This window comes from Propithecus coquereli, unplaced genomic scaffold, assembly GCF_000956105.1.
Source record: "Propithecus coquereli isolate 6110/MARCELLA unplaced genomic scaffold, Pcoq_1.0 Scaffold76, whole genome shotgun sequence".
Classification (NCBI taxonomy): Eukaryota; Metazoa; Chordata; class Mammalia; order Primates; family Indriidae; genus Propithecus; species Propithecus coquereli.
In genome coordinates this window covers 7,704,492-7,726,214 of record NW_012153729.1, presented here as the reverse complement: position 1 = coordinate 7,726,214, position 21,723 = coordinate 7,704,492, and the positions used below count along the sequence as shown (strand labels likewise).

Genomic DNA, 21,723 nt, shown 5'->3' with positions numbered 1-21,723 from the left:
AGGTGGGGCCTAGGGGTGGTTCTTGAGCCCCTTCCCGGAGTTGTGACTTTAAGAGCTGGGAGGAGCCTCAAACAAAAATAATTGTCATTTATTGGACGTTTACTACGTTACTACGTGTCAGGCACTGCGTCTCTTCTACCTTCTTTAATACATAATTCTGTGCGGCAGAAACTATTTCATACACATTTCACAGATGGGGAAAGTGAGGCCCAGCGAGGTTAAGTAACTTGCCGAGATCACAGCTCTGTTAACAGAGATGGTAAATTCCAGTAAAGGAGTCTTGACTGCAAAGTTAATAGGATTAACTACCAGTATATAGCCTTCCAGTATATTCCAGAATTGCTCAGGTTCCAGGCGAGAGAGTGAGGCCTCACAGGTGAAATTAGATAGATGACTTTTGTCCTAGCACTGTGGGTTCTTGTGAAGGTTAGTCCTTTGTATCTTTCTCTTGAAAGCCTGCTGGCTTGGGTCACTCCCCAGGGCAGAGGTCTTCTAATGTCAAGGTTCTTTCTACTCCACCTTCCCCACCCCTTGCCTAATGCAGTTGGTCTCTCTTCCAATGTCTTGGCTCCTTGGATGGCTTCTCTCTCCTTTTGCTCCTGGGGTATTGAGAACCAAACCAGCCAGCACTGAGTTGAACTATGCTGACCCTAAATCGCCTCTTAAAGTCAGATGGAGCTTAGGAGGAACCTGAGTCTCCAAGGCAGACATGGTGGAGTTAGAGCCTTGTACCTAGCTAAGGCCAGCCCCCAGCCAGCGTGTCACTTGGGAAGACGTGATGAGTCAGAGGAGAACACCTAGGGTGACCCAGACCTCAGAATGTTGACTTTCCCTCCATCTTACCTGCCCAGAGTCTGATGGGCCCAACCTGTTCCTGGTAATTAGTTCTTTTCTCTGAGCTGTCCTTCTTTTTTTGTACCAGTTCTCTTTCCCACTTAACCCTTTCCCAGTCAAGAAAGTGGTGATATTTGGGAGGAGGGAGCAGACAAAGGAACCATGTGAACTTGAACCTTTTTATCATGTAATCAGAGAAACCTCACATTGCTCACTGGTTTGTTGCATCTCTGTGTGCGAGTCATTTCCCAGCTTGGGCAGCTTTTGATGCCATTTGGTAACATCTCTGGGGACTGTTTTTCTTTCTCTGTCTCAGTGGGACTTTTCTGGGACAAGAATGTATCTATCCCACTGGGCCTTCTACATGGCTTAGCACTCAGTGCTGCTAAATAAGGGTGTGCCTTGTTTGGGAAAGTGCTTCAGTCTCATATCTGAATAAGTGTATGTATGCTAATTGAAGTTTAAGTCCAGGATTCAAAATTTGATATTTAAAATAGTGAAATTTTATTCTTCTAGTCACGAACCCCTTTGACGATGAAAGCTATGGACTTCTGTTCTCAGAAAAAATGCACATACATGATCATCTCAAGGGCTTCATGGACAGACATCCCTGAAGACCCAGCTTAAGAACCCCAAGTTTAAAAGAACCTCGAAGGAGGCCGGGCACGGTGGCTCACGCCTGTAATCCTAGCTCTCTGGGAGGCCGAGGCGGGCGGATTGTTTGAGCTCAGGAGTTCGAAACCAGCCTGAGCAAGAGCGAGACCCCGTCTCTACTAAAAATAGAAAGACATTAATTGGACAACTAAAAATATATAGAAAAAAAAATTAGCCAGGCATGGTGGTGCATGCCTGTAGTCCCAACTACTCGGGAGGCTGAGGCAGGAGGATCGCTTGAGCCCAGGAGTTTGAGGTTGCTATGAGCTAGAATGATGCCACAGCACTCTAGCCGGGGCAACACAGTGAGACCCTGTCTCAAAAAAAAAAAAAAAAAAGAACCTCGAAGGAAGCCCTTTTGTAATGTGCAGAGTCATGGCTTAGACATGTTTATATATTAGGCTTGCGAAAGAAACCCCAAAAAAACAGATCACCTATCACAAGAACTTAAAAGAAAATAGAAGAGTAAACCCAGATAATCTAACCTGCCTTGAGGGATAGTGGCTGAGCCCTGCAGCTCTTCTACTGTCTTGGTCACTTGGGGACTGTGTAGGTGGGCTTTGAGAAATTCTGTAGAACCCTAATTTGCTCATCTGTTCCATGGCTGTATTAATGGTTTCAGCACAGCACTGTTGAGACAGTTAAGGGAGACGACGTGCCCGGCAGCTGCTTGGGAGGAGGGCCTGGTGTCTGGGGGTTACATCACATCTCCATACTGACTCATCAAGGCCTTTCCTCTTTTCTTATCACAGCATCTTAATGTCCTATGATCATGTGGAACTTACGTTCAATGATATGAAGACCGTGCCAGAGGCCTTCAAAGGGACCAAGAAAGGCACTGTCTACCTTACCCCTTACCGGGTGAGTTGCACAGCAGGACAGTTGGTTTGGAGGCTCGTTACTCTTGGAGGTGATGTGAGTCTTAGTCTTAGCTTTGCCTCAGCCTTGTGAATCAAGTGGCTTTGGAACTCTGGTGAATGTTGGTGCCTCACTCTGCCTGTTTCCCTGTCACATGCTCCTGGATTCTACAACCACCAGGCTCTTTGTGCAGCTAAACTGACCACTGGGCAGTGAATCCATGCCAATTCCAGAGCTGCTGCTGCAACATCTCTATGAACTTGGATGCAGCTGCTGGGATGACTTGGGTCTGGAGGCAAGAGACTGTTACCATTTTGACTTCTGTAAGGGTAGCCCAGGAAGCCTTGTGCACATCCAGAGTGGTAAAGGCGGTAAACAGGACACGGTTGGGTGGCTGTAGCCTCTGTACTGGGCAGAGAGCCCAGCATCGCCCTGCATTGAGAAATGCCAGACTGCAGAATGGGCCTTGCCCAAGTGTTACTCACTGAGACTCAGAGATTGAGAAACACAAGTAGATGTTCTTTGAAAAGGCTCACTGCCTGTAGCTACTCAAGACTTAGTCTTAAAGGCAGCTGAAAGGAGAGGAACACATCTTCAGGTTTTAATCTCTACAACTCAGCAGACAGGGGAGTCTCAAAATCCCACCTCTGGAGGCTCAAGTTGGTGTCTTCAGTCACAGACGGAAGTCACGGGTTTAAAACCCAAGGGGTTCTCTAAGCACAGATGCTCTTGTTGCTGTTTGGGCAGGGTGACGTCTGTGAGAAGGTTACAACAGTCCCCTTTTTCCGGGGCCTAACGCCCAGCCACGCCATCATTCTCAGTCCTGCAGAGCTCAGGCTGGAGAGAACTCCTTTCAGGAATCCTTCCCTGCCTTGGCTCCGCCTGCTCCTCCCCAGCTTTGCAGGCGCCTTCGCTTACGCGCCACCTCCACACCGCCACTGAAATGACAGTGCAGTCTGTCCTCACAGACGCTGTCGGCAGAGAGCCTTGAGGCTGCCAGAGCCGGGGAGCAGACTTATCACACACAGGCGGCAGCAGGAGGCGCTGGCAGAGGGGGCTGTGCTTCAGGTGCCAATGGCCCTCAACCTCTCTCCCTGCAGGTCATCTTTCTGTCCAAGGGGAAGGACGCCATGCAGTCCTTCATGATGCCGTTTTATCTGATGAAAGACTGTGAGATCAAGCAGCCTGTGTTTGGTGCAAACTACATCAAGGGAATGGTGAAGGCCGAAGCAGGAGGTAAGTGACAGAGAGCTCAGGGACATGGAGGGGGCCTCCAGGGAGGTGCCCTGGGTGCCTGTGACTGCCGCCCTGGGGATGTCCTCTTTGGACCCTTACCACCCTAGCCTTGCCCTCTTCCTGGCTCTGGATTAACATCAAGAGGAACCACTGGGTTGCCAGCTGGGCAGCAGAGGTGGGGTTTGGTTGCTAAGAGCTGGGAAAAAAATCCTGGCCTTAAAGATGGCAGCTCAGATCACCTTTTCAGAGAGTAAAGTCAGCAGAAAGACTGTAAGTAAATAAAGGTGCTCATTGTGACATGGGGAGTAGGTACAAATTTTAGACTTGGGAAGGAGCTGTGTCAGGTTCTCAGGAGGGGCCTTTTCACAAAAGCCAGGAAAAGGCAGCTGTCCCGGGAAGCCTGAGGGGCCCAGCTTTGTGGCCGGCTCTTTTGTAGATACCAGAGACCCCTGCACTGAACCTGCCTTCCCCTTCACACCCAGCCAGGCCTGAGCCTTGCTGTTGAGTAGCTCTTGGTCCTCCTTTGGGGAACAGCCAGGCGAGAGGGGCCTGGGTCCGTCCTTGGGCCCCCTCAGGAAGACAGGTCTGCTCTGAATTTGAACATGAGTTTTTGCTGCGTATACTTGCTCCAGTGAAGCTGTTGGGTGCTTTATTGGGCACGAAGAGAAGCCCCCTTGATGTTATAAAACCAAACCAAGGTGGCCTTAGTGCCTGTATACTTACTGGCCAGGGATGGGAAGACAGGCTTGTTCCAGGAAGGAAAAGCCCCTGTTCCAAAGCGAGGAGTGGGTATGGAGGAGCCAGGCCAGCCTGCAGCGCGGGCTCGGATGTGGGCGTCTGGCCAGAACAGCCATGGCATGGAGGCAGAAGCCCCGATCACGTTGCAGGCCCTTTCCCCTCGGCCTCCAGGGCGTTGGTGGGGGCCTGGAGAGGACAGATGGCCTTCTCTTTGGACATCCCCTCTTCTCCTTCCCTGCTGCTTATTCATGGTCTGTCCCCTTTTCAGGTGGCTGGGAAGGTGCGGCTTCCTACAAGTTGACCTTCACGGCAGGGGGCGCCATTGAGTTTGGACAACGGATGCTTCAGGTGGCATCTCAAGGTATCCAGGATCTACATATCAGGGGCCAAGGACACGTTTGTGTGGGGGTTTTACTTTTTGTTTTGCTTTTTAAGCACTCAGGAGCTAAGTGTCTGGGCACCGGGTTGACCAGCCTGGGAGTCAGGAAGGAAGCCTGCCCCGTACATCCAAGGCTGTATTTCCCCTGCCTGGGGCTGGGATATGACATTCGACAGAGCTGTTTGGACTCAAGGACATTTTACTATGGCCTCATAAAAACAAAAAACCTGGCCATTAAGCTACCATTTAGCAACCAGTCTAAATCCCCAAGCAACGTGTTCAGCAGGCACCCTCCCCTGCCCCTTCTGCACCCCTCCCCGAGTCCCCCTCCCGCCCACCTCTGCTCCCTGTCCTTGCCCCTGCTTTGACCTCTCTCCCATCCTCTCCCCTCGCCTCATCCCTGACCCAGGCAGACCCAGAGGTGGGTGGGGAGTGGGATGGGGTTGGGTAGGACATATCTGCTGGGCACAGGCCTGGGGCCCAGCAGCTCCCTTCTGCAGGCAGCAGGGCCACCCTCTCCCAACCCCCAAGGCAGACGACACTCATTTTTCTCTCCCCTTGTACTTATAGCCTCCAGAGGTGAAGCCCCCAATGGAGCCTATGGGTACTCTTACATGCCCAGCGGGGCCTATGTCTTTCCCCCGCCAGTCGCCAATGGAATGTACCCCTGCCCTCCTGGCTACCCCTATCCACCGCCCCCACCTGGTGAGTGTGTCCTTTGCTGCCCACCCTCACCCCACCCACTAACCACCCCCTCCCAGGCCAGGGGTCTGTAGAGGATAGACTCGTGCCTCGAGCTGCTTCAGGACTAACGAGGAGCTGGAGAGGCTCGGGGGGTGCCAGCTGAGGGCTGGGCTGTGCGGCTCCCAGGGAGGCAGCCTTCTATGGCAGCGTGGCTGGGGCAGTCACCAAGGCGCTGTCACTCTCTTGCTGAGCAGAGTTCTATCCAGGACCTCCCATGATGGATGGGGCCATGGGATATGTGCAGCCCCCGCCACCGCCCTATCCTGGGCCCATGGAACCTCCAGTCAGCGGCCCTGATGTCCCCTCCACTCCTGCAGGTGAGGCCCCTGGGCTGCCTCCCTGAGATCAGGCAGAGAGCCTCAGAGAACAGCCGGAGGCTGGCGAGGAGCCCCAAATGATGGATGAGCTCTGGCCTAGGGACTACGCCAGGGACCAGCAGGGTGGGGGCCTGGTGGTGCAGAGCCAGATTCCAGTCCCCCAGTCCCTTAGCCATGGACTGTGGGGCCAGGAAGGTCACCCAGTGTGCCTGAGTCTTCTCATTTATAAACAGATAGTTACGGTGCCACCTGGTGGGGTTGGGTTGGGGATTAGCTGGGGTAAGACAACGTGACAGGGCTGGAAGGGACAGTGCCAGTACATGGCAAGCGCTCAGGAAATTTTAACTGCTGTTTTTGCTGATGGACCTGGGCCCCCAGCACCAGCTGCCCTGGGCCTTGGGGGCCGGGGGTCGCCAGCTGAGCTCCGTTCCTGGGGAAGCCACAGGAGGGGAAGGGCTTGTCGCCAATGCCAGGTGTGTTTGCTCTCGCAGCCGAAGCTAAGGCCGCAGAAGCAGCTGCTAGCGCCTATTACAACCCGGGCAACCCACACAATGTCTACATGCCCACGGTGAGTGGGGGTGGCCAGCCCCTCAGCCACGGAAGCTGGGAGTTAGGGACAGGGAGACCGTGTCTGGTTTTGGACCTTCCAATGTGATCTTTCCTTTCTTCCTTCTTTAGAACCAGCCTCCGCCACCTCCTTACTACCCCCCGGAAGATAAGAAGACGCAGTAGACCCACCCATCTCCCTGCCTCTTACCCAGCTCGCCTTCCTTCCCCTCCCCTGGGGCTGTGGCTGGGGCTTGGGGAGGTGAGGGAGGGCCTTGTTCTTCCTCTAGGTCTGATTATAAACAGTCACCAGAACTAGCACTGTGGGACAGAGGGGCCCCTGGCCTCTGGAGAGATGCCCCCCGCTTCCCATGCCAGCTCAGAGCCCGCGGCACTGCTCAGCACACCTCCCTCGCCATCTCTGGGGCTCTCCTTGGGAGCACAGGGTGTCCCCTTGTTCCTGTTTTGCTCTCGTAGTTTCCCCCCACAAGGGACTCTCTGGCCACCTCCTCCACCTCAGTCCAGCTCCTTTGGTCTGGCAGCTGCTGCACTCAGGTCCCCGGCCCCGGCAGGCCTGCTCCCACTCCCTCCCCTGGCCTGTGCCCAGCGAGGAAGGGACCGTCAGCCCACATTCCATGCGCCAGCCTCCAGCCCTGGCCACACTCGCCTCCCTTCCCTTCCCCTCCCTGGCCTTGGTCATGCAGTGGCCACCTCTGTGTGACTTCCGAAGCTTTTACATGAGCTTCCAGGGGTTGGGTGGTGTCGGGCACGAGGCCACTGCGGCTGGGCGGGGAGGAAGCCCCTCTGCGTCCCTGCTAGTTTTTCTGGAATTTGCTTTCCCTCTCCTCTCTTCCCTCTAAAAGGGGCTTCTTGACTGGAACTGGAGAACCTACGTCTGTCCTGTCTTGCCACTTGGGGGCCTCTGGGTGGGCTGGGAACAAGGGCCCCAACCCTGCTGCCAGCCCCTCAGCCTGTCCTCCCTTTAAGCTTCGTGCCCCCTGGATGCGCTAAAATTTGCTCATGTGTTCCTGGACTGGCCATGAAGTGAGGAGATGGTTATTTAAAGAGAATCCCTATTTATTTGACAAAAAAAATGCAGTTAATATATTAATGTGAAATAAACCCTGTTTGCACCTTGATTTGTTTGCTGAAAATGTGAAATAGTAAAAATGAAGTAATGACCCTTTCTGGCTCTGCACGTGATGACCAGGATGACAGGAAGGACAGCTGTCTGGCTGCAGAGGGCCCCTGGGAGGCTCCGGGCGACTGTTCCTGCCCAGGGGAGAGTTTCTCGTTCTCATGGCCTGTTCAGTCCGGGACAGCTCCACTTGGGGTCTCCATCCCCGTGGCAGTTGCTCAGCAGCTGCACCGCCCCTCTGAGGAGTGAGTCCCTGGGGCTTGAGGGTAGGGTGTGGGAGGCCTGTGTGCAGGCTGTCGTGCCTCCTGGCCTGTCCCGTCCCCTGCCGGCTGTGGGGGGAGTCGCAGCCCTGGCCCAGGCTCCTGAGGGAGGAGGCCTTAGGTCTCTGGAGCGTATCAAGAGTAGTGACGGGCCCGGGCGCGGTGGCTCACGCCTGTAATCCTAGCTCTCTGGGAGGCCGAGGCGGGCGGATTGTTTGAGCTCAGGAGTTTGAAACCAGCCTGAGCAAGAGCGAGACCCTGTCTCTACTAAAAATAGAAAGAAATTAATTGGACAACTAAAAAAAATATATAGAAAAAATTAGCCGGGCATGGTGGTGCATGCCTGTAGTCCCAGCTACTCGGGAGGCTGAGGCAGGAGGATGGCTTGAGCCCAGGAGTTTGAGGTTGCTGTGAGCTAGGATGATGCCACAGCACTCTAGCCTGGGCAACACAGTGAGACTCTGTCTCAAAAAAAAAAAAAGAGTAGTGACAGGGACACACTTTGGAAGCCTGGCCGGGACCACTCTGCCAGGCTGGCCACTGCAGTGTGTGGCCTCATGCCACCCTCCCAGGCCAGGCACAGGGCACGGGGTCAGCAGGTCACAGAGTTCTGGGAAAGCCCAGTGCTGTCCCCTGTGAACCAAGTCCATCCTCCTGGGAGAGACTAGGTAGCAGGTCCTCTCCTGCTGCTGCCTCTGGCCCGCCCCGCCCAGGAGCTTTGGGTTTGGCCAAACCGCCTACAAGGGCATTTGAAGGGAGCGCCTCCTGACCGTCACAGTGGGGGTGGGGTGCCAGGCACAGCTAGGCCCTGTCCCCTCTGGGGAATGTCACCTGTGGGGTGTGGCAGGCTGAGCGGTTGGCTGCAGCTGCGAAGGCTCTCAGGAACCCTCACCCTGAGCCCTGCCCCACCCCACCCCACCCCACGACTAACAATTCAGGGAAGTTAAGTGAGAATCCCACAGACCCAGGTCAGCTTCCCTTGGGACCCAACCCACCTGGGTGCAGCACATGGCTCGAGCAGGGCTGCCCTCCTGGCCCTGCCGCCCCCTGCTGGGAGTGCCGGACCCTCCCAGGGCCCCTGTAAGAGGGTGGGGCAGGGCCGGGCCCGCCCACCAGGTCCACCTTCAGCTCCAGCCTGGGGAAGGTCCTGCCCACCAGGTCCACCTTCAGCTCCAGCCTGGGGAGGGTCCTGCAAGGATTTCGGCTGGAGGAAGGTGCAGGGGGCCTGGGAGACGCACCCCCGCGTCCCATGGCGGTGAAACCCTGACCCTTCCATCCTCCCCACTGCCCTCCCTCCGCCCTCCGCTGGCAGAGAGTGGCAGCCCCGGGCTCTTTGCATAATCCTGTGGCTTCCCTCTCCTCACCCAGTGTGCCAGAGCAGCGGAGGACGGCCAGCAAGGGGAAGGGCAGAGCAGGCCACCATGGCGACACTCCTCTCCCGCCCCCAGCGGCGCCCTCCCCTCTTGCGCCAAGCCATCAAGATAAGGCGCCGCAGGGTCAGAGACCCACAGGATCCTATACCCCAGAAGGAGGTAGGAGTGACATCAGTGGGGAGGAGAGCAGCCTGGGGGCTCCGTGGTGCCCGGCTGTCTGGCCCCACCTCTGGAAGGCTGGGACAGAGAACTAGGGACCTTCCCCTGCCCACCCCAGCCCCCGGGCAGAGCCTTCTGGGCCAGCAGAGCCGGTCTGCCAGGTGTCCCTGGGCCACTGTGGGCCTCAGGTCCGGGGGCTGAGCCTCTCTGAAGCCTTCCCCCTGGTGGGCCGGCCCTGTCCCCTGCTCCTCCGGCTCCAGAGGCACTGGCTCCATTAGGCAGGGGGTGTCCCTCCTGTGGGATGGGCTGCTTGGGGACCAGCAGAGCAGCCCCGGGCCTGCTCACAACCCCCTCACCTCGGCTGGGCCTCACTTCCGCCGCTGGGTGGGGAGCAGCCGCCCGCTGATAAGCGGTGCTGTTTCCTCTGGGGAAGGAAGGGAGGTGGGGCGCGGGTGCAGAGGGTGCGCTGCTGGACCAGCTGGGCACCCATGGACCTCAGCCACTGCAGGCCCGGGGACGAGGAAGGCGGCCCGAGGGCTGGTCCCCCAGGAGGCCTGCTGTGGGAACAGGCTGGAGGCCGGGTGCTGGGCCCTGCTGCCCTGGGCCTGGGCCTGGCCTCTGGAGACACCACGTTGTCTTTCCGCCTTGCTCCCCAGATCGAGCCTCCATCCCACCAACTCTCCCCGGAGGAGGTAAGAGTCGTGAACACCCTCCTGCAGCTACTGGCCAAGGCTGATGGCAGCAACCTGGGGTGGGGAGGGGACTTCTGGGTCCCAACCCCCTCCACTGCACATGTGGTGCCTGGCCCTGCTCTGTGTGTGTAGTATGGGTGCCAGGGGTGGGGCTCCTGAGGTGACCCCTGTGTGTCCCAGCGGACCCTGCTCTACGAGGAAGCTGTGTACACTGTTCTGCACCGCCTGGGGCAGCCGGAGCCCAACCACGTGATCGAGGCCTCCGAGCTGCTGCGGTACCTGCAGGAGGTGAGCCCAGCCCCAGCCACCCCTTCCTGCAGCCGGGACTCAGGAGCCTCCCTTCCCGGCCTGGCCCCCACCCTGTGCCTCCAGCCCCCCACACCCCTACCCTGCGGGCTGCCTCCCTACAGGCCTTCCACACGGAGCCCGAGGAGCACCAGCGGATGCTGCAGCGGGTCAGGGATCTCCAGGTAACCCTGGGCCGGCGGGGGGGGGCCTGGGGAGCCCAGCCCTCTCTGGGACTCAGGACGCCCCTCCCGTCCCTACAGAAGCCAATATTTTGTCTGAAGGCAACGGTGAAACAGGCCAAGGGCATCCTGGGCAAGGACGTCAGTGGTGAGTGGGGGTGGGGTGCCCAGGGAGCTGCTTTCTGCTGGCAGGAGGGCACACTCTTGTACGGCCCCCAGGCCTCACCGCCAGTGCTGCTAGTCCTGTACGGGGCCTGGGCTCAGCCCCCAGGGGCAGGGTATGAGGGCTGTACCAGGGAGCCCAGCAGGCTCCCTGGCTGCCTCATTTTCCCTACTCCTCCCCAGGGTTCAGTGACCCCTACTGCCTACTGGGCATTGAGCAGGGGGTGGGCGTGCCAGGGGACAGCCCCGGGGCCCGGCGTCGGCAGAAGGCTGTGGTGAGGCACACCATCCCCGAGGAGCAGACCCACCGCACCCAAGTCATCAGCCAGACACTCAACCCCGTCTGGGATGAGACCTTTATCCTGTATGTGGCCCTGCCCCAGCCCCCACCCTGTCTGGGGATCCTCTGGGTGGCAGGGTCTCCCCAAGTCGAGAGATCAGCAGGTCTTCCTAGCTCAAGGCAGGGCTTGGCCCTGGGCAAAGACTGGAGGAGTCCATCCTGAAGATAGCATAGGTCAGACAAGACAGACCAGTGACATCGGTGCCACATGTGCAGGGGGCGGGCAGGAAGGCTCTGGGTGAATCTGGGGGTACCTGAAGCCATACCTTAAAGGAGGAAGGGGTGTGGCTGAGCGGGGAGGAGGGATATGGTAGGGACTGGCCCAGATTCCACAGCAGCTGATATTGGGGATGGCAGTTTTGGGGGACAGGCTCTGGGCTGGGGCCACTTGTGGCCCAGTCTGGTTGGGGGGTTCCTACCCCTCTAAGGCCTTCGACCTTGCCCTTTTCTCCCTGCAAGGGAGTTTGAGGACATCACCAATGCGAGCTTTCATCTGGACATGTGGTAAGTGACATGGCCTAGCCCTAGGGACAGGAAGACAAGGAGTCTGGGGGTGAGGGAGGCAGCACTCCCTACTGGAAGGGAGACACCCTCTCTGCCTCCCACTCAAACCTCTGCCCCGCCAGGGACCTGGACACGGTGGAGTCTGTCCGACAGAAGCTGGGGGAGCTCACAGATTTGCACGGGCTTCGCAGGTGGGTGCCTTGGGGCTCACAGGGAAGGAATGGGGGCTCCTGCACCCCCCACATGCACACTGGACGCTGGGCCGCAGGTGGCCACAGGTGGGGACACATTCCAGCCTGGCTGGCTGTCTCCCACACACACCCTGCCTGGAATAGGATCTTTAAGGAGGCCCGGAAGGACAAAGGCCAGGACGACTTTCTGGGGAACGTGGTTCTGAGGCTGCAGGTGAGGTGGGGAAAGGGGCCCAGGAGAGGCCAAGGTGGGGAGGGGTCTGGGGAGGGCGTCCAGGTCCACACCAAGCAGAACCTGGGTCTGCTCCCATCGCCTCCCCTCCCCCTGACTGCGCGAGGTGCTGATGCTCATGGTCCTGCAGGACCTGCGCTGCCGAGAGGACCAGTGGTACCCACTGGAGCCCTGCACCGAGACCTACCCGGACCGTGGCCAGTGCCACCTCCAGTTCCAGCTCATTCACAAGCGGGTAGGTGTGGGGCCTGGGCCAGGGGCTGTGTGCTGCTCCCTCAGTGGCCCAGCTGGGGTGGGCAGGGCAGCTGCACCGGGCGTGGGGTCCCGTCTGCTCACAGAGGCCCCATTGCAGAGAGCCACAGCGGCCAGCCGCTCCCAGCCCAGCTACACGGTGCACCTCCACCTTCTGCAGCAGCTTGTGTCCCACGAGGTCACGCAGCACCAGGTACTGTCCTCCCAGGGCTGGGCATGGCCAGGGCTGCCAGCCAGGTCCTGACACTCGTCCACCTGTTCCCCTCAGGCGGGCAGCACCTCCTGGGATGGATCACTGAGTCCCCAGGCTGCCACCATCCTTTTTCTCCATGCCACCCAGAAGGACCTGTCCGACTTCCACCAGTCCATGGCGTGAGTGCACGGCCCCACACAGACGCCAGCCCCTTCCCCCACCGGCCCTCCTACAAGCCAGCAGCCCAAGGTCTACTCCTTGGGAGAGTTCTCTTCAGCTCAAACTGCGTGTGTTAAGTTTTGAATCAGTTACCGACTTTGAAAGACCTGGAGATTTCACGTTCCAATCCAGATCTCCAGCTAGGGCTGTCATTTTGCTGGGCTGTATGCGGTTGGCCAGAGCAGAGCAGTGTGTCCACCTCTGTCCATCATGGTTGCCATTGGGCCCACTTCAGTCCCTTACATCTCTGGAGTCCTCTGGGCTTTGAGTTTGCCACCCCTGCCCCAGGCCCAGCCCTATCTTCCAGTGCCAGAGCCATCGAGCCAGAAAACCCATGTGCTGACATTAACATATCTATGTTGGCGGCCTGGCATGCACCAGCGCCTTGTCAGATTCTGGCCATGCCAGGAAGGACACACGGAGTCACAGACATTCAGTGCGTGTGAGAAGAGCAGACGGAGGGGCCCAGCCAAGGTGCTGGCCGGGGAGGAATGAGAGGAGAACGCTGCCTTGTGGGAGGCGGGAGGAGGCTGCGGAAGGCAGTCCTGGGCCGGGGGCAGCGTGTGAGCTTCTGGGCCCCTGGGCAGGCGAGTCTTCCTGGAGCTGGGTGGGATAGTGTGAGGCTGGAGACTGGAGCTGGCACCAGGCGGTGAGGGGCCTGGCTTGCCTGCAGGGCCCAAGCCCGTAACGCAGGTGGCCACTGTGTCCAGTAGGGACCTGGGCCTGTCCCTGGATTGCTCTTCTCCCACATCCTCTGCCCTGCCACTGGGTCCTCATGTGTGAAGTCACCCAGAGATGTGTGGAGGGAAGTTCCAGCTGATGTTTGCTGTATGTGCACAAAGGCTCAAGTCCCTAGATCTGATTGTTCACAAAAAGCAAGAAATCCTGACATTTTAAAATGATAAATATTCCAATTTAAGAGACGGACGATTTGAAAAGTATCTGTGGAAACAAGCGAACTCCTGTGGGCCACTAGCTTTCAGCCTGTGCTGCTAGGCGGGGCTCCACAGGAGGCTCTGGGGCGGGCGCTGTCCCCGCGGCTGAGGCCCCGTGTCCCACAGGCAGTGGCTGGCCTACAGCCGCCTCTACCAGAGCCTGGAGTTCCCCAGCGGCTGCCTCCTGCACCCCATCACCAGCATCGAGTACCAGTGGATCCAGGGCCGGCTCAAGGCAGAGCAGGTGGGCTTGTGGTGGGACGAAGGGTGCTGGCAGGCAGGGCCCAGGGAGGGGAAGGGCCGTCGGGCCCCCTAACGTAGCTCCTGGCTCTGCAGCGGGAGGAGCTGGCCGCCTCCTTCAGCTCCCTGCTGGCCTACGGCCTCTCCCTCATCCGGAGGTTCCGCTCGGTCTTCCCCCTTTCTGTCTCCGACTCCCCGGTCCGGCTGCAGTCTCTCCTCAGGTCAGTGGCTCCCTCCTTTTCCTCGGTGGTGTCAGGGACAAGGGAGCAGCCAGGGGCTTTGCAGGGTGGGGGAGCCTGCTGGAGGGCGGTGGGTGTGCGGTGGCTGGCATTATGGACACAGCCTTCCGCCTCGCAGGGTCCTGGTACAGATGTGCAAGATGAAGGCCTTTGGAGAACTGTGCCCGGACAGTGCCCCACTGTCCCAGCTAGTGACCGAGGCCCTGCGGGTATGGTACCCAGGCTGGGCACGGGGAGGGCGTGTGCCTGGGCCTAGCAACCCCGTCCTCACTGCCTCCTTGCCGGCAGACTGGCACTGTTGAATGGTTCCACCTGAAGCAGCAGCACCATCAGCCCATGGTGCAGGTGAGGGGTTGGGCAGGGACGGGGGTGGGGGTGCCTGCCCCTCGCAGCCCTGCTCAGCCCACCTCTGTCCCTACCAGGGCATGCTGGAGGCGGGCAAGGCCTTGCTGAGCCTAATACAGGACATCGTTGGCGACCTGCACCAGTGCAAGCACACATGGAACAAGATCTTCCAAAAGTGAGCAGACGGAAGGGGCAGGGGTGGCGGGGCCACGGCTCAGAACCGGGACTGAGGGGCCCTGGCGTGTGCCCCTGGGTGACGCCCGCTGCCTCTCCTCCAGTGCCCTCAAGATTGACCTCTTCTCCACGGCTTTCCTGGAGCTGCAGTGGCTGGTGAGTCCCTCCGCCGTCTCCAGGCCATGCCCTCTGCCGGGCTCCGCGTACCTTGCCCCCCTCGCCTTTCCTTTGCAGGTGGCCAAGCGAGTGAAGGACCACACAGTGGCAGTCGGCAGCCCCGTGTCCCCAGAGGTGGGCGAGAGTCTGTTCCAGCTCTACGTCAGCCTCAAGGAGCTCTGCCAGCTGCACGCGGTGCCCTCGGAGAGGTGGCCAGCAGGCCGGTTGCGGGTGGGCCGTGGGGCACAGGGGAAAGGAGGGTCCACAAGGGTCTGGGGCCTGCGGGTGGGCCCAGCCTTTCCCGAGGCTGAGCCCTGGCTCTCCCCAGGGACGGAGTCCTGGCCCTGGATGGTTTCCACCGCTGGTTCCAGCCAGCCATCCCCTCCTGGCTGCAGAAGACGTATAGCGTGGCCCTGGCACGGGTGCAGCGTGCGGTGCAGATGGACCAGGTGGGGGCGGGGCCCAGGCTTGAGCTCACCCCGGCCTCGAGGGCGAGGGCGGGCTTGGTAAAAGCGGGAGACCTGCTTGGAATGTCTCTTCCGGGTGCTCCTGAGGCCAGTTGTGTGCAAAACGCTGCCTCCTGACATCCTTGAGGTTAACTGTGGCTTCACTTTGCAGATGGTCCTGCAGCCTGAGGTGTCTGGGCCGAGCCTTGCTGTCCCCTCGGGTAGCCCCCTGCCTAGCTCTGTGCTTGGCAGTGGCAGCTGCTCTGTGAATGCTTAAGGAAGGAGGGGGGAGGTTGGATTTGGCACTGTCCCGAGCCCTCCTTTCTAAGCAGTCTCCCTTCCTCCAGCTGGTGCCCCTGGGTGAACTGACCAAGCATAGCACGTCGGCCGTGGATCTGTCCACCTGCTTTGCCCAGATCAGCCACACCGCCCGGCAGCTGGACTGGCCAGACCCAGAGGAGGCTTTCATGATCACTGTCAAATTCGTGGAGGTGCAGCGTCTTCCATGGGTCCTTCCCTCCTTCCTAGGACAGCCCCACTACCACCCAGCATTCCCTCCACGTTATCACACCAGCAGCCTCCCAAATCCTGTTTCCTAAATCCCCCAAGTCGCTGAGATTCCCATGCCCCCATCCGTCTTTCCCTGGATCAATTCCCTCTGCCCCACCCAACCCCAGGACACCTGTCGGCTGGCCCTGGTGTACTGCAGCCTTATAAAGGCCCGGGCCCGCGAGCTCTCTGCAGGCCAGAAGGACCAGGGCCAGGCAGCCAACATGGTAAGGGCCAGAGCTGGGGCTGGGGGTCTTGCCAGGTGGGAGTGCCAGTCCTGGCGCAGTTCAGGAAGCTCTGTGTCCCCGTGCCCGTGCCTGCCCCCAGCTGTGTGTGGTGGTGAATGACATGGAGCAGCTGCGGCTGGTGATCGGCAAGCTGCCCACCCAGCTGGCGTGGGAGGCCCTGGAGCAGCGTGTAGGGGCCGTGTTGGAGCAGGGGCAGCTGCGAAACACACTGCATGCCCAGCTGCAGGGCGCGCTGGCCGGGCTGGGCCATGAGATCCGCACTGGCGTCCGCACGCTGGCCGAGCAGGTACCTTGTCCAACCCCATAGCAACCCCATCCCACCCTGTCCTCAGCCTGAAGCCTGGCTCCAGCAGGACCTGGGCTGCTGTCCAGCCCCCACCCCCTCCTACGCCTAAACTCAGGCCCCACGCAAACTCTCCTGAGGCCCCCACTCATGCCCTGGCCTCCCTCCTTCTACCATTTTGTGTCCCCAGCTGGAGGTGGGCATCGCCAAGTACATCCAGAAACTCGTGGGCGTCAGGGAGTCTGTCTCACCTGAGGACGTGAGTGACCCTCCTGCTCACTGACCTCCACTGCCCTGCTGGCTCTGTGGGTCTGGTGTTGGGAAGGGGGCTCAGGGTGGTCAGGGGGCTGAAGGCCTTGGGGTATCAGAGATAAGCTCTCCCTGGGCCTTGGTTTCCTCCTTGGATGCTTAAGGGTCTGGGCGGATCACTCCACAGGCTCCCCCAGCACTGTAGTCAATGCGGGGGCCGCGGTGAGGGCAGGCTTAGGCTTTGCAGCCAACAGACCTGGGCCTACATCCTTCCCAGCTGCCCACAGCTTTGCTGTCCTGTTTATACGCACCAGCACGCCCAGGTCCTCACCGGTAAGGGCATATATCATGATGCAACCTCTGATCATTTGGGAGAAGGTTATTCATTAATTCATCAACTATTCGTTAAGCTCCATTTTGTCCCAGGCATTGATTTACTAATTGGGGATAGATCAGTGGACAACATGACAAAAATTCCCGCTTTCCTAGAGCTTACATTCTAGCCGTGGGGCTTAAGAAGAGCTCAATGAGTAAGCGATAGTTGTGGCTCTAACTGTAAATACACACGCAGATGCACATGCATGCACACGCGCACACAGCGCGTGCGATAATGATAAGTGCCGAAGAGAAAAATACACCAGAGAAGGGGCAGGAAGTGTCAGAGTATTTTTAGAAAGTGGCCAGGGAAGGCCTTACTCAGAGGGTGACAGCTGAGTCAAGTCCCACAGGAAGCACGGGAAGGAGCCATGCGGCTTTCCAGGCGAAGAGCATTCCAGGCAGAGGGAACAGCATGGGCAAAGGCCTTGAGGCAGGAACGTGCTGGAGGCGTCGAGGGCTGTAGAGGAGGCCGTTGTGGCTGGAGCAGACCCAGGAATGGGGAGAGGGAGGCCGAGAAGTGGGCAGGGCTGTGTCCTGCAGACGTTACAAACGGAGCACACAAAATCTCCTGGCCCTGTTTCCTCCCTGGGGGTCAGGGCAAGGGAACCGGGGTGGCACAGAAATGGGCCAGAGCCAGATGTGTTCCCACCCCGCCTCCCCAGGCCATTCTGCCCTTGATGAAGTTTCTGGAAGTGAAGCTCTGCTACATGAACACCAACTTGGTGCAGGAGAACTTCAGCAGGTCTGCAGCAGCCCCTGCCCTGGGTGCCCCTGCACCTCCACCCCTTCTCCCACCTGGCCCTCCTTCCCTCTACGTCCACTCTGGGGGTTGGAGGATGAATCCCTTTGGTGACCTCCCTTAGGGGGTGTAACTGGCCTCTGCTCAAATAGTTGCTCCCAGGGACGGGAATCTCACGACCTCACAAGCCTGCCTGTTCCACGCTGCCCAGCTCTGAGCGTTGAGTTCTTCCTTAGGCTGAGTCAAAACCCGCCTTCCCTTTCCTCCCTAGTCCCCACTGTCTTCAGGGCCTCCTTGACTGCTTCTCTGCCCTCCTGCTGTTACAGGCAACTGGTGTTCCTTGCCCACGATGCAGGGAGAACTTCTAGTTAGGGTGTCTTAAAACAGGGACCCAGGACACCTGGCAGCAGGGAGTGGGGGCCGGCACATGGGCTCTGGACTCCTGGGCTCAGACTCCAACTTCACCACTGCTCGGCGGCCTCGAGCAGTTACTCAGGTTCTCGGTGCAGATGGTGACGGTTCTGGCCTCTACTGAAGATTAAATGGGTCGCGTGAGGTGCTGAGAACAGTATCGGTACAAAGGAAGTGGTCACCAACTGTTGGCCATAGTGACGATGACGACAACAACAACCCCCTCCACGTGCTCCTGCCGTCCTGGAGTCCTGCTGTGCCCCATCGGTACAGCCAGGGCCATGCAGACCGCAGTCTGTATTTCTTAGGCCATATTATGCTGTTATGCCATTTCTTCAGCTTTTTTGCCCCCCACATAAACTAGAATTAAATCTCCACCGAGATGGGAGCTTTGCTCAGTGCTGTCTCAAAAGCCTTTAGAACAGGCCCTGATGCATAATGGGCACTTAACTGTGTCGAAAAAATAAATTAATAGACTGCTTTTAAGATAGGCTTCCCCAATTCTTAACGACACAATACTTTTTTTGTACTTAACTGCCAGACTCGACTCTGACGAGTGTCAGTCCGTTACTCCAGGTCCTTATCAGGGCTGTGCGGGTCGCGTTCGCTCCCCCTGCAAGGCAGCGTGAGTGCTTGTCCACGCTGCGTGCTCGGTCTGTGCTGTGGCTGCTCCGGGCTTGAATCGTGGTTCCTCACAGGGGCCTGGCCTCCTCCCCATCTGCGCCTGCCCCGGCCCTGCTTATTGGGTTCCATAATCCTGCCACGGAGGGTCTCGCCAGAGGCTGAGAGACACGGTGGCTAGGACTGGCCCCGCCTGCTCCTGCTCAGCCTCCTTCCCTCAGGAGACCAGCCCTCCTCCCTAGCCTCACCTGAGGGTCAGGTGGAGGTGGAGGGTGGCATGGGTCTGGGTCCCCAAGGCCTCCCTTTTGTCAAGAACATCTTCACTTCCTCTTCCTCTTGCCCTGTCCTGTGTCTGGCATCCCTCTGGGCCTCACCTCAGTCTTCTGACCCTGCTCTGGACCCACACTGTCACGGAGCTGGCGGAGGCAGCCGCCTCCCAGCGCAGCTCGCCCCTGGCCTCGAGCAGGCTGAAGATTGCCTTACAGGTAATAATGCCAGCCCCGGCGATAACAGCCCTGTGAGGAGAGAGCCTGGGGTCACCTCTGATGTCTCCCCGCAGAACCTGGAGATTTGCTTCCACGCTGAGGGCTGTGGCCTGCTGCCCGAGGCCCTACACACAGCCACCTTCCAGGTAGGGGGCTTTGGCAAGCTTCCAGGTAGGAGGGTGGGGGAGCCAGTCTTTGTGCTCACCTGTGCCCAGGGCCAGCTACGTAATTTATTGGGCCCAGTGCAAAATGAAAAGGTGGGCGCCTTATTCAGAAATTATTACCAATTTTAAGACGGTAACAGCAGGGCATGAAACCAAGCGTGCGGTCCCTCTAAGCACAGGCACATGCTTGTGAGGCCAGCCTTGTCTGTGCCTCTATCCTGCTGTCCGCCTGGGCGTTCCTGAGGGTGCACCCCTGCCCGTGGTCCCATCACCCCAGTGCTTTCCGTTTCAAACTGACGTCTCGGCCCTTGGCTGTGAGCTCCCGGGGGCAGGACTGGGCTGTGGTTGGGTACGACAGTTCAGGTGGGTTCTCGGGGGTGCCCATTCCCAGGCTCTGCAGAGGGACCTGGAGCTGCAGGCAGCCTCCAGCCGGGAGCTCATCTGCAAGTACTTCTGCAGCCGCATCCAGCAGCAGGTGAGGCTCCTCTCCCCGCGCTGCACCCACTGTGGGCACTGGGCCCGCCCTGCCCCAGCTGACCCTGCCTGTGTCGTTCCCCTCCCCCAGGCAGAAACCACCACGGAGGAGCTGGGGGCGGTCACAGTCAAGGCCTCCTACCGCGCCTCCGAGCAGAAGCTGCGCGTGGAGCTGCTCAGCGCCTCCAGCCTGCTGCCCCTGGACTCCAATGGTGAGTGGAGGCTGCCCACTTTCCGTGTCCCCGTGTCCCTGGGGGGCTCTGCTCACTTAGCAAGAGCTCTGCGTGCATTTCTCCTGGTTACCAGGAGGGGCTGGTGATGCTGAATGGGGAACAGCTGCCGAGGTGGGGGCGGGGTGACTGGGAGACCCTCAGCCATCGCCCCATTCCCTGGGCCACTTGCCAGGCTCCAGCGACCCCTTTGTCCAGCTGACCTTGGAGCCCAGGCATGAGTTCCCTGAGCTGGCCGCCCGGGAGACCCAGAAACACAAGAAGGACCTTCACCCACTGTTTGATGAGACCTTTGAATTGTGAGTGGGTCCCCCCTCTTCTCCCAGCCTGGCTCCCCCAGGTCTGCTCCTCCAGGCCGGGGCTAACGGGCTCCCCTGAGATGACCACATTTGGGCCCGAGGGAGGGGGCACCTGGGACAAGATTTGCTTCCCCTGGGGCAAGGGGTGGGCTCCCACATGTTGAACTCAGGCTTCCAGGCAAGGGTCTCGTCCCTGAGGTTCTCTGTTCCTCAAGACAGGTAGGCCCCGAGACACAGGACCGTTGGTTTAAAGCGTCATCCATCGTATCACGCTGACTTTGCAAAACTAACCTCACAGTCTGGCGTTTTTCTCCCAGCCTCGGCCTATTAACAAGGGGCTAGACCCGTGTCGAGGCTGGGGGCTGGGGGTGCTTGGGACAGACGGCTGAGCGCGGCTCTCTCCCCGCCAGCCTGGTGTCTGCCGAGCCGTGCCGGAAGGCCGGGGCGTGCCTCTTGCTCACCGTGCTGGACCACGACACGCTGGGAGCGGATGACCTGGAAGGGGAGGCCTTCCTGCCGCTGTGTGACCTGCCTGGGCTGACCGGCCCCGAGGAGCCCGGCGAAGTGCCGCAGACCCGTCTGCCCCTCACGTACCCTGCACCCAACGGTAGGCCTGAGCCCAGGGCAGCGCGGGGGCCCCAGAGAGGTGACGCCAGGGTCAGAGAAGTGCCTCCCTGGAGATGGAAGCCAGTGGAATGAGCCATGGCACATCTCGTGGTCTAGTTGAGACCAGGGAAATTTAAGCTAGGCCGAGTGTAATGTGACTCTCTCGGAGGAAGGTCACCAAGGAGTTTACTGGGGGAGAGGGGCCTGGCTCTCTCTGAGCAGGGGGCACAGCCCTGCAGAGTGTCCCCCAGCTTGATGACAGTGGTTCATGTGCCTGTGCACCCACCACGGGCCAGCTCTAAGCACTGTACACACGCTCACTCTTTCAATTCTCACAACCAACGAGTCAGGTATTATTAGTGCTTTTACAGGAAAATAAACTAAAGCGCGAAGAGGTTAATTAGCTGGCTGGCTTCGAGTTCTCATATAAAAAGGTAGTAGTCACAGCTTCAGGCCGTCAGAGTCAGGCAGCATGGTCAGGCCTGGTCAGGCCTGTGTCTTGTGAGCTTGCTGGTGTGGGGTGGTCACTGGCTTCCTTCCTCGTTGACCGGATGGGGCAGTGCTGTGTCCCCCCACCCGCCATCCCTCACACCAGGCACTGCCTCTCCCCAGGCCTGACCCTAACCCCTCTCTCTACAGGGGATCCAATCCTGCAGCTACTGGAGAGTCGCAAGGGTGATCGTGAGGCCCAAGTCTTTGTGAGGCTGAGGCGCCAGCGAGCCAAGCAGGCCTCCCAGCATGCCCCGCGGCTGGGGCGGTAGCAGTGCAGGTTGGGGGTGGGGCTGAGTCCCCAGCAGGGACCACTCAGGACTTTGCCACCACAGCACAGCCCTCCAGCCCAGCCTAACCCGTGTTCATGTCAGTGTTAGTGCAGACCCCTCTGGTCCTCCTGCTAGAGAGTAGGGCCCACGGTGAGGGGCCACATTAGCGATGTCTCCACTCCCCACCCCCACCCCCACCCCCA

At 59.2% G+C, this 21,723-nt stretch overlaps 2 protein-coding genes across 3 annotated transcripts in view; both read left to right on the top strand.

Annotated features, from left to right (window-relative positions):
- Nucleotides 1-7,484, top strand: part of WBP2 (WW domain binding protein 2) — a 7,968-nt gene extending 484 nt beyond the window's left edge. Inside the window, exons 2-8 of the mRNA XM_012662259.1 lie at nt 2,241-2,349; nt 3,447-3,582; nt 4,589-4,681; nt 5,270-5,404; nt 5,638-5,760; nt 6,252-6,328; nt 6,439-7,484. Of these exons, the coding sequence (XP_012517713.1) occupies nt 2,241-2,349; nt 3,447-3,582; nt 4,589-4,681; nt 5,270-5,404; nt 5,638-5,760; nt 6,252-6,328; nt 6,439-6,492 (727 nt within the window). The 3' untranslated portion in view covers nt 6,493-7,484. The remainder of the gene's footprint in view (nt 1-2,240; nt 2,350-3,446; nt 3,583-4,588; nt 4,682-5,269; nt 5,405-5,637; nt 5,761-6,251; nt 6,329-6,438) is intronic.
- Nucleotides 7,485-9,102: 1,618 nt separating this feature from the next.
- On the top strand, nt 9,103-21,704 carry UNC13D (unc-13 homolog D (C. elegans)). Of its 2 annotated transcripts, XM_012662257.1 has the most exons (32): nt 9,103-9,236; nt 9,893-9,928; nt 10,109-10,216; nt 10,339-10,398; nt 10,477-10,543; nt 10,741-10,921; nt 11,357-11,401; nt 11,524-11,592; nt 11,737-11,806; nt 11,955-12,059; nt 12,177-12,269; nt 12,345-12,448; nt 13,550-13,667; nt 13,760-13,884; nt 14,021-14,111; nt 14,191-14,247; nt 14,325-14,422; nt 14,526-14,577; nt 14,656-14,786; nt 14,906-15,026; nt 15,371-15,514; nt 15,701-15,799; nt 15,900-16,106; nt 16,294-16,362; nt 17,393-17,472; nt 18,881-18,986; nt 19,061-19,132; nt 19,542-19,625; nt 19,716-19,836; nt 20,030-20,153; nt 20,564-20,760; nt 21,399-21,704. In XM_012662257.1, the coding sequence occupies exons 1-32, from the start codon at nt 9,126-9,128 to the stop codon at nt 21,518-21,520; spliced, it is 3,267 nt and encodes a 1,088-aa protein (XP_012517711.1). In that variant the 5' UTR covers nt 9,103-9,125; the 3' UTR covers nt 21,521-21,704. The 2 variants fall into 2 exon arrangements, with proteins under 2 accessions (XP_012517711.1, XP_012517710.1); XM_012662256.1 differs by having other exon boundaries at nt 14,526-14,786.
- The last annotated feature ends 19 nt before the right edge of the window (nt 21,705-21,723 follow it).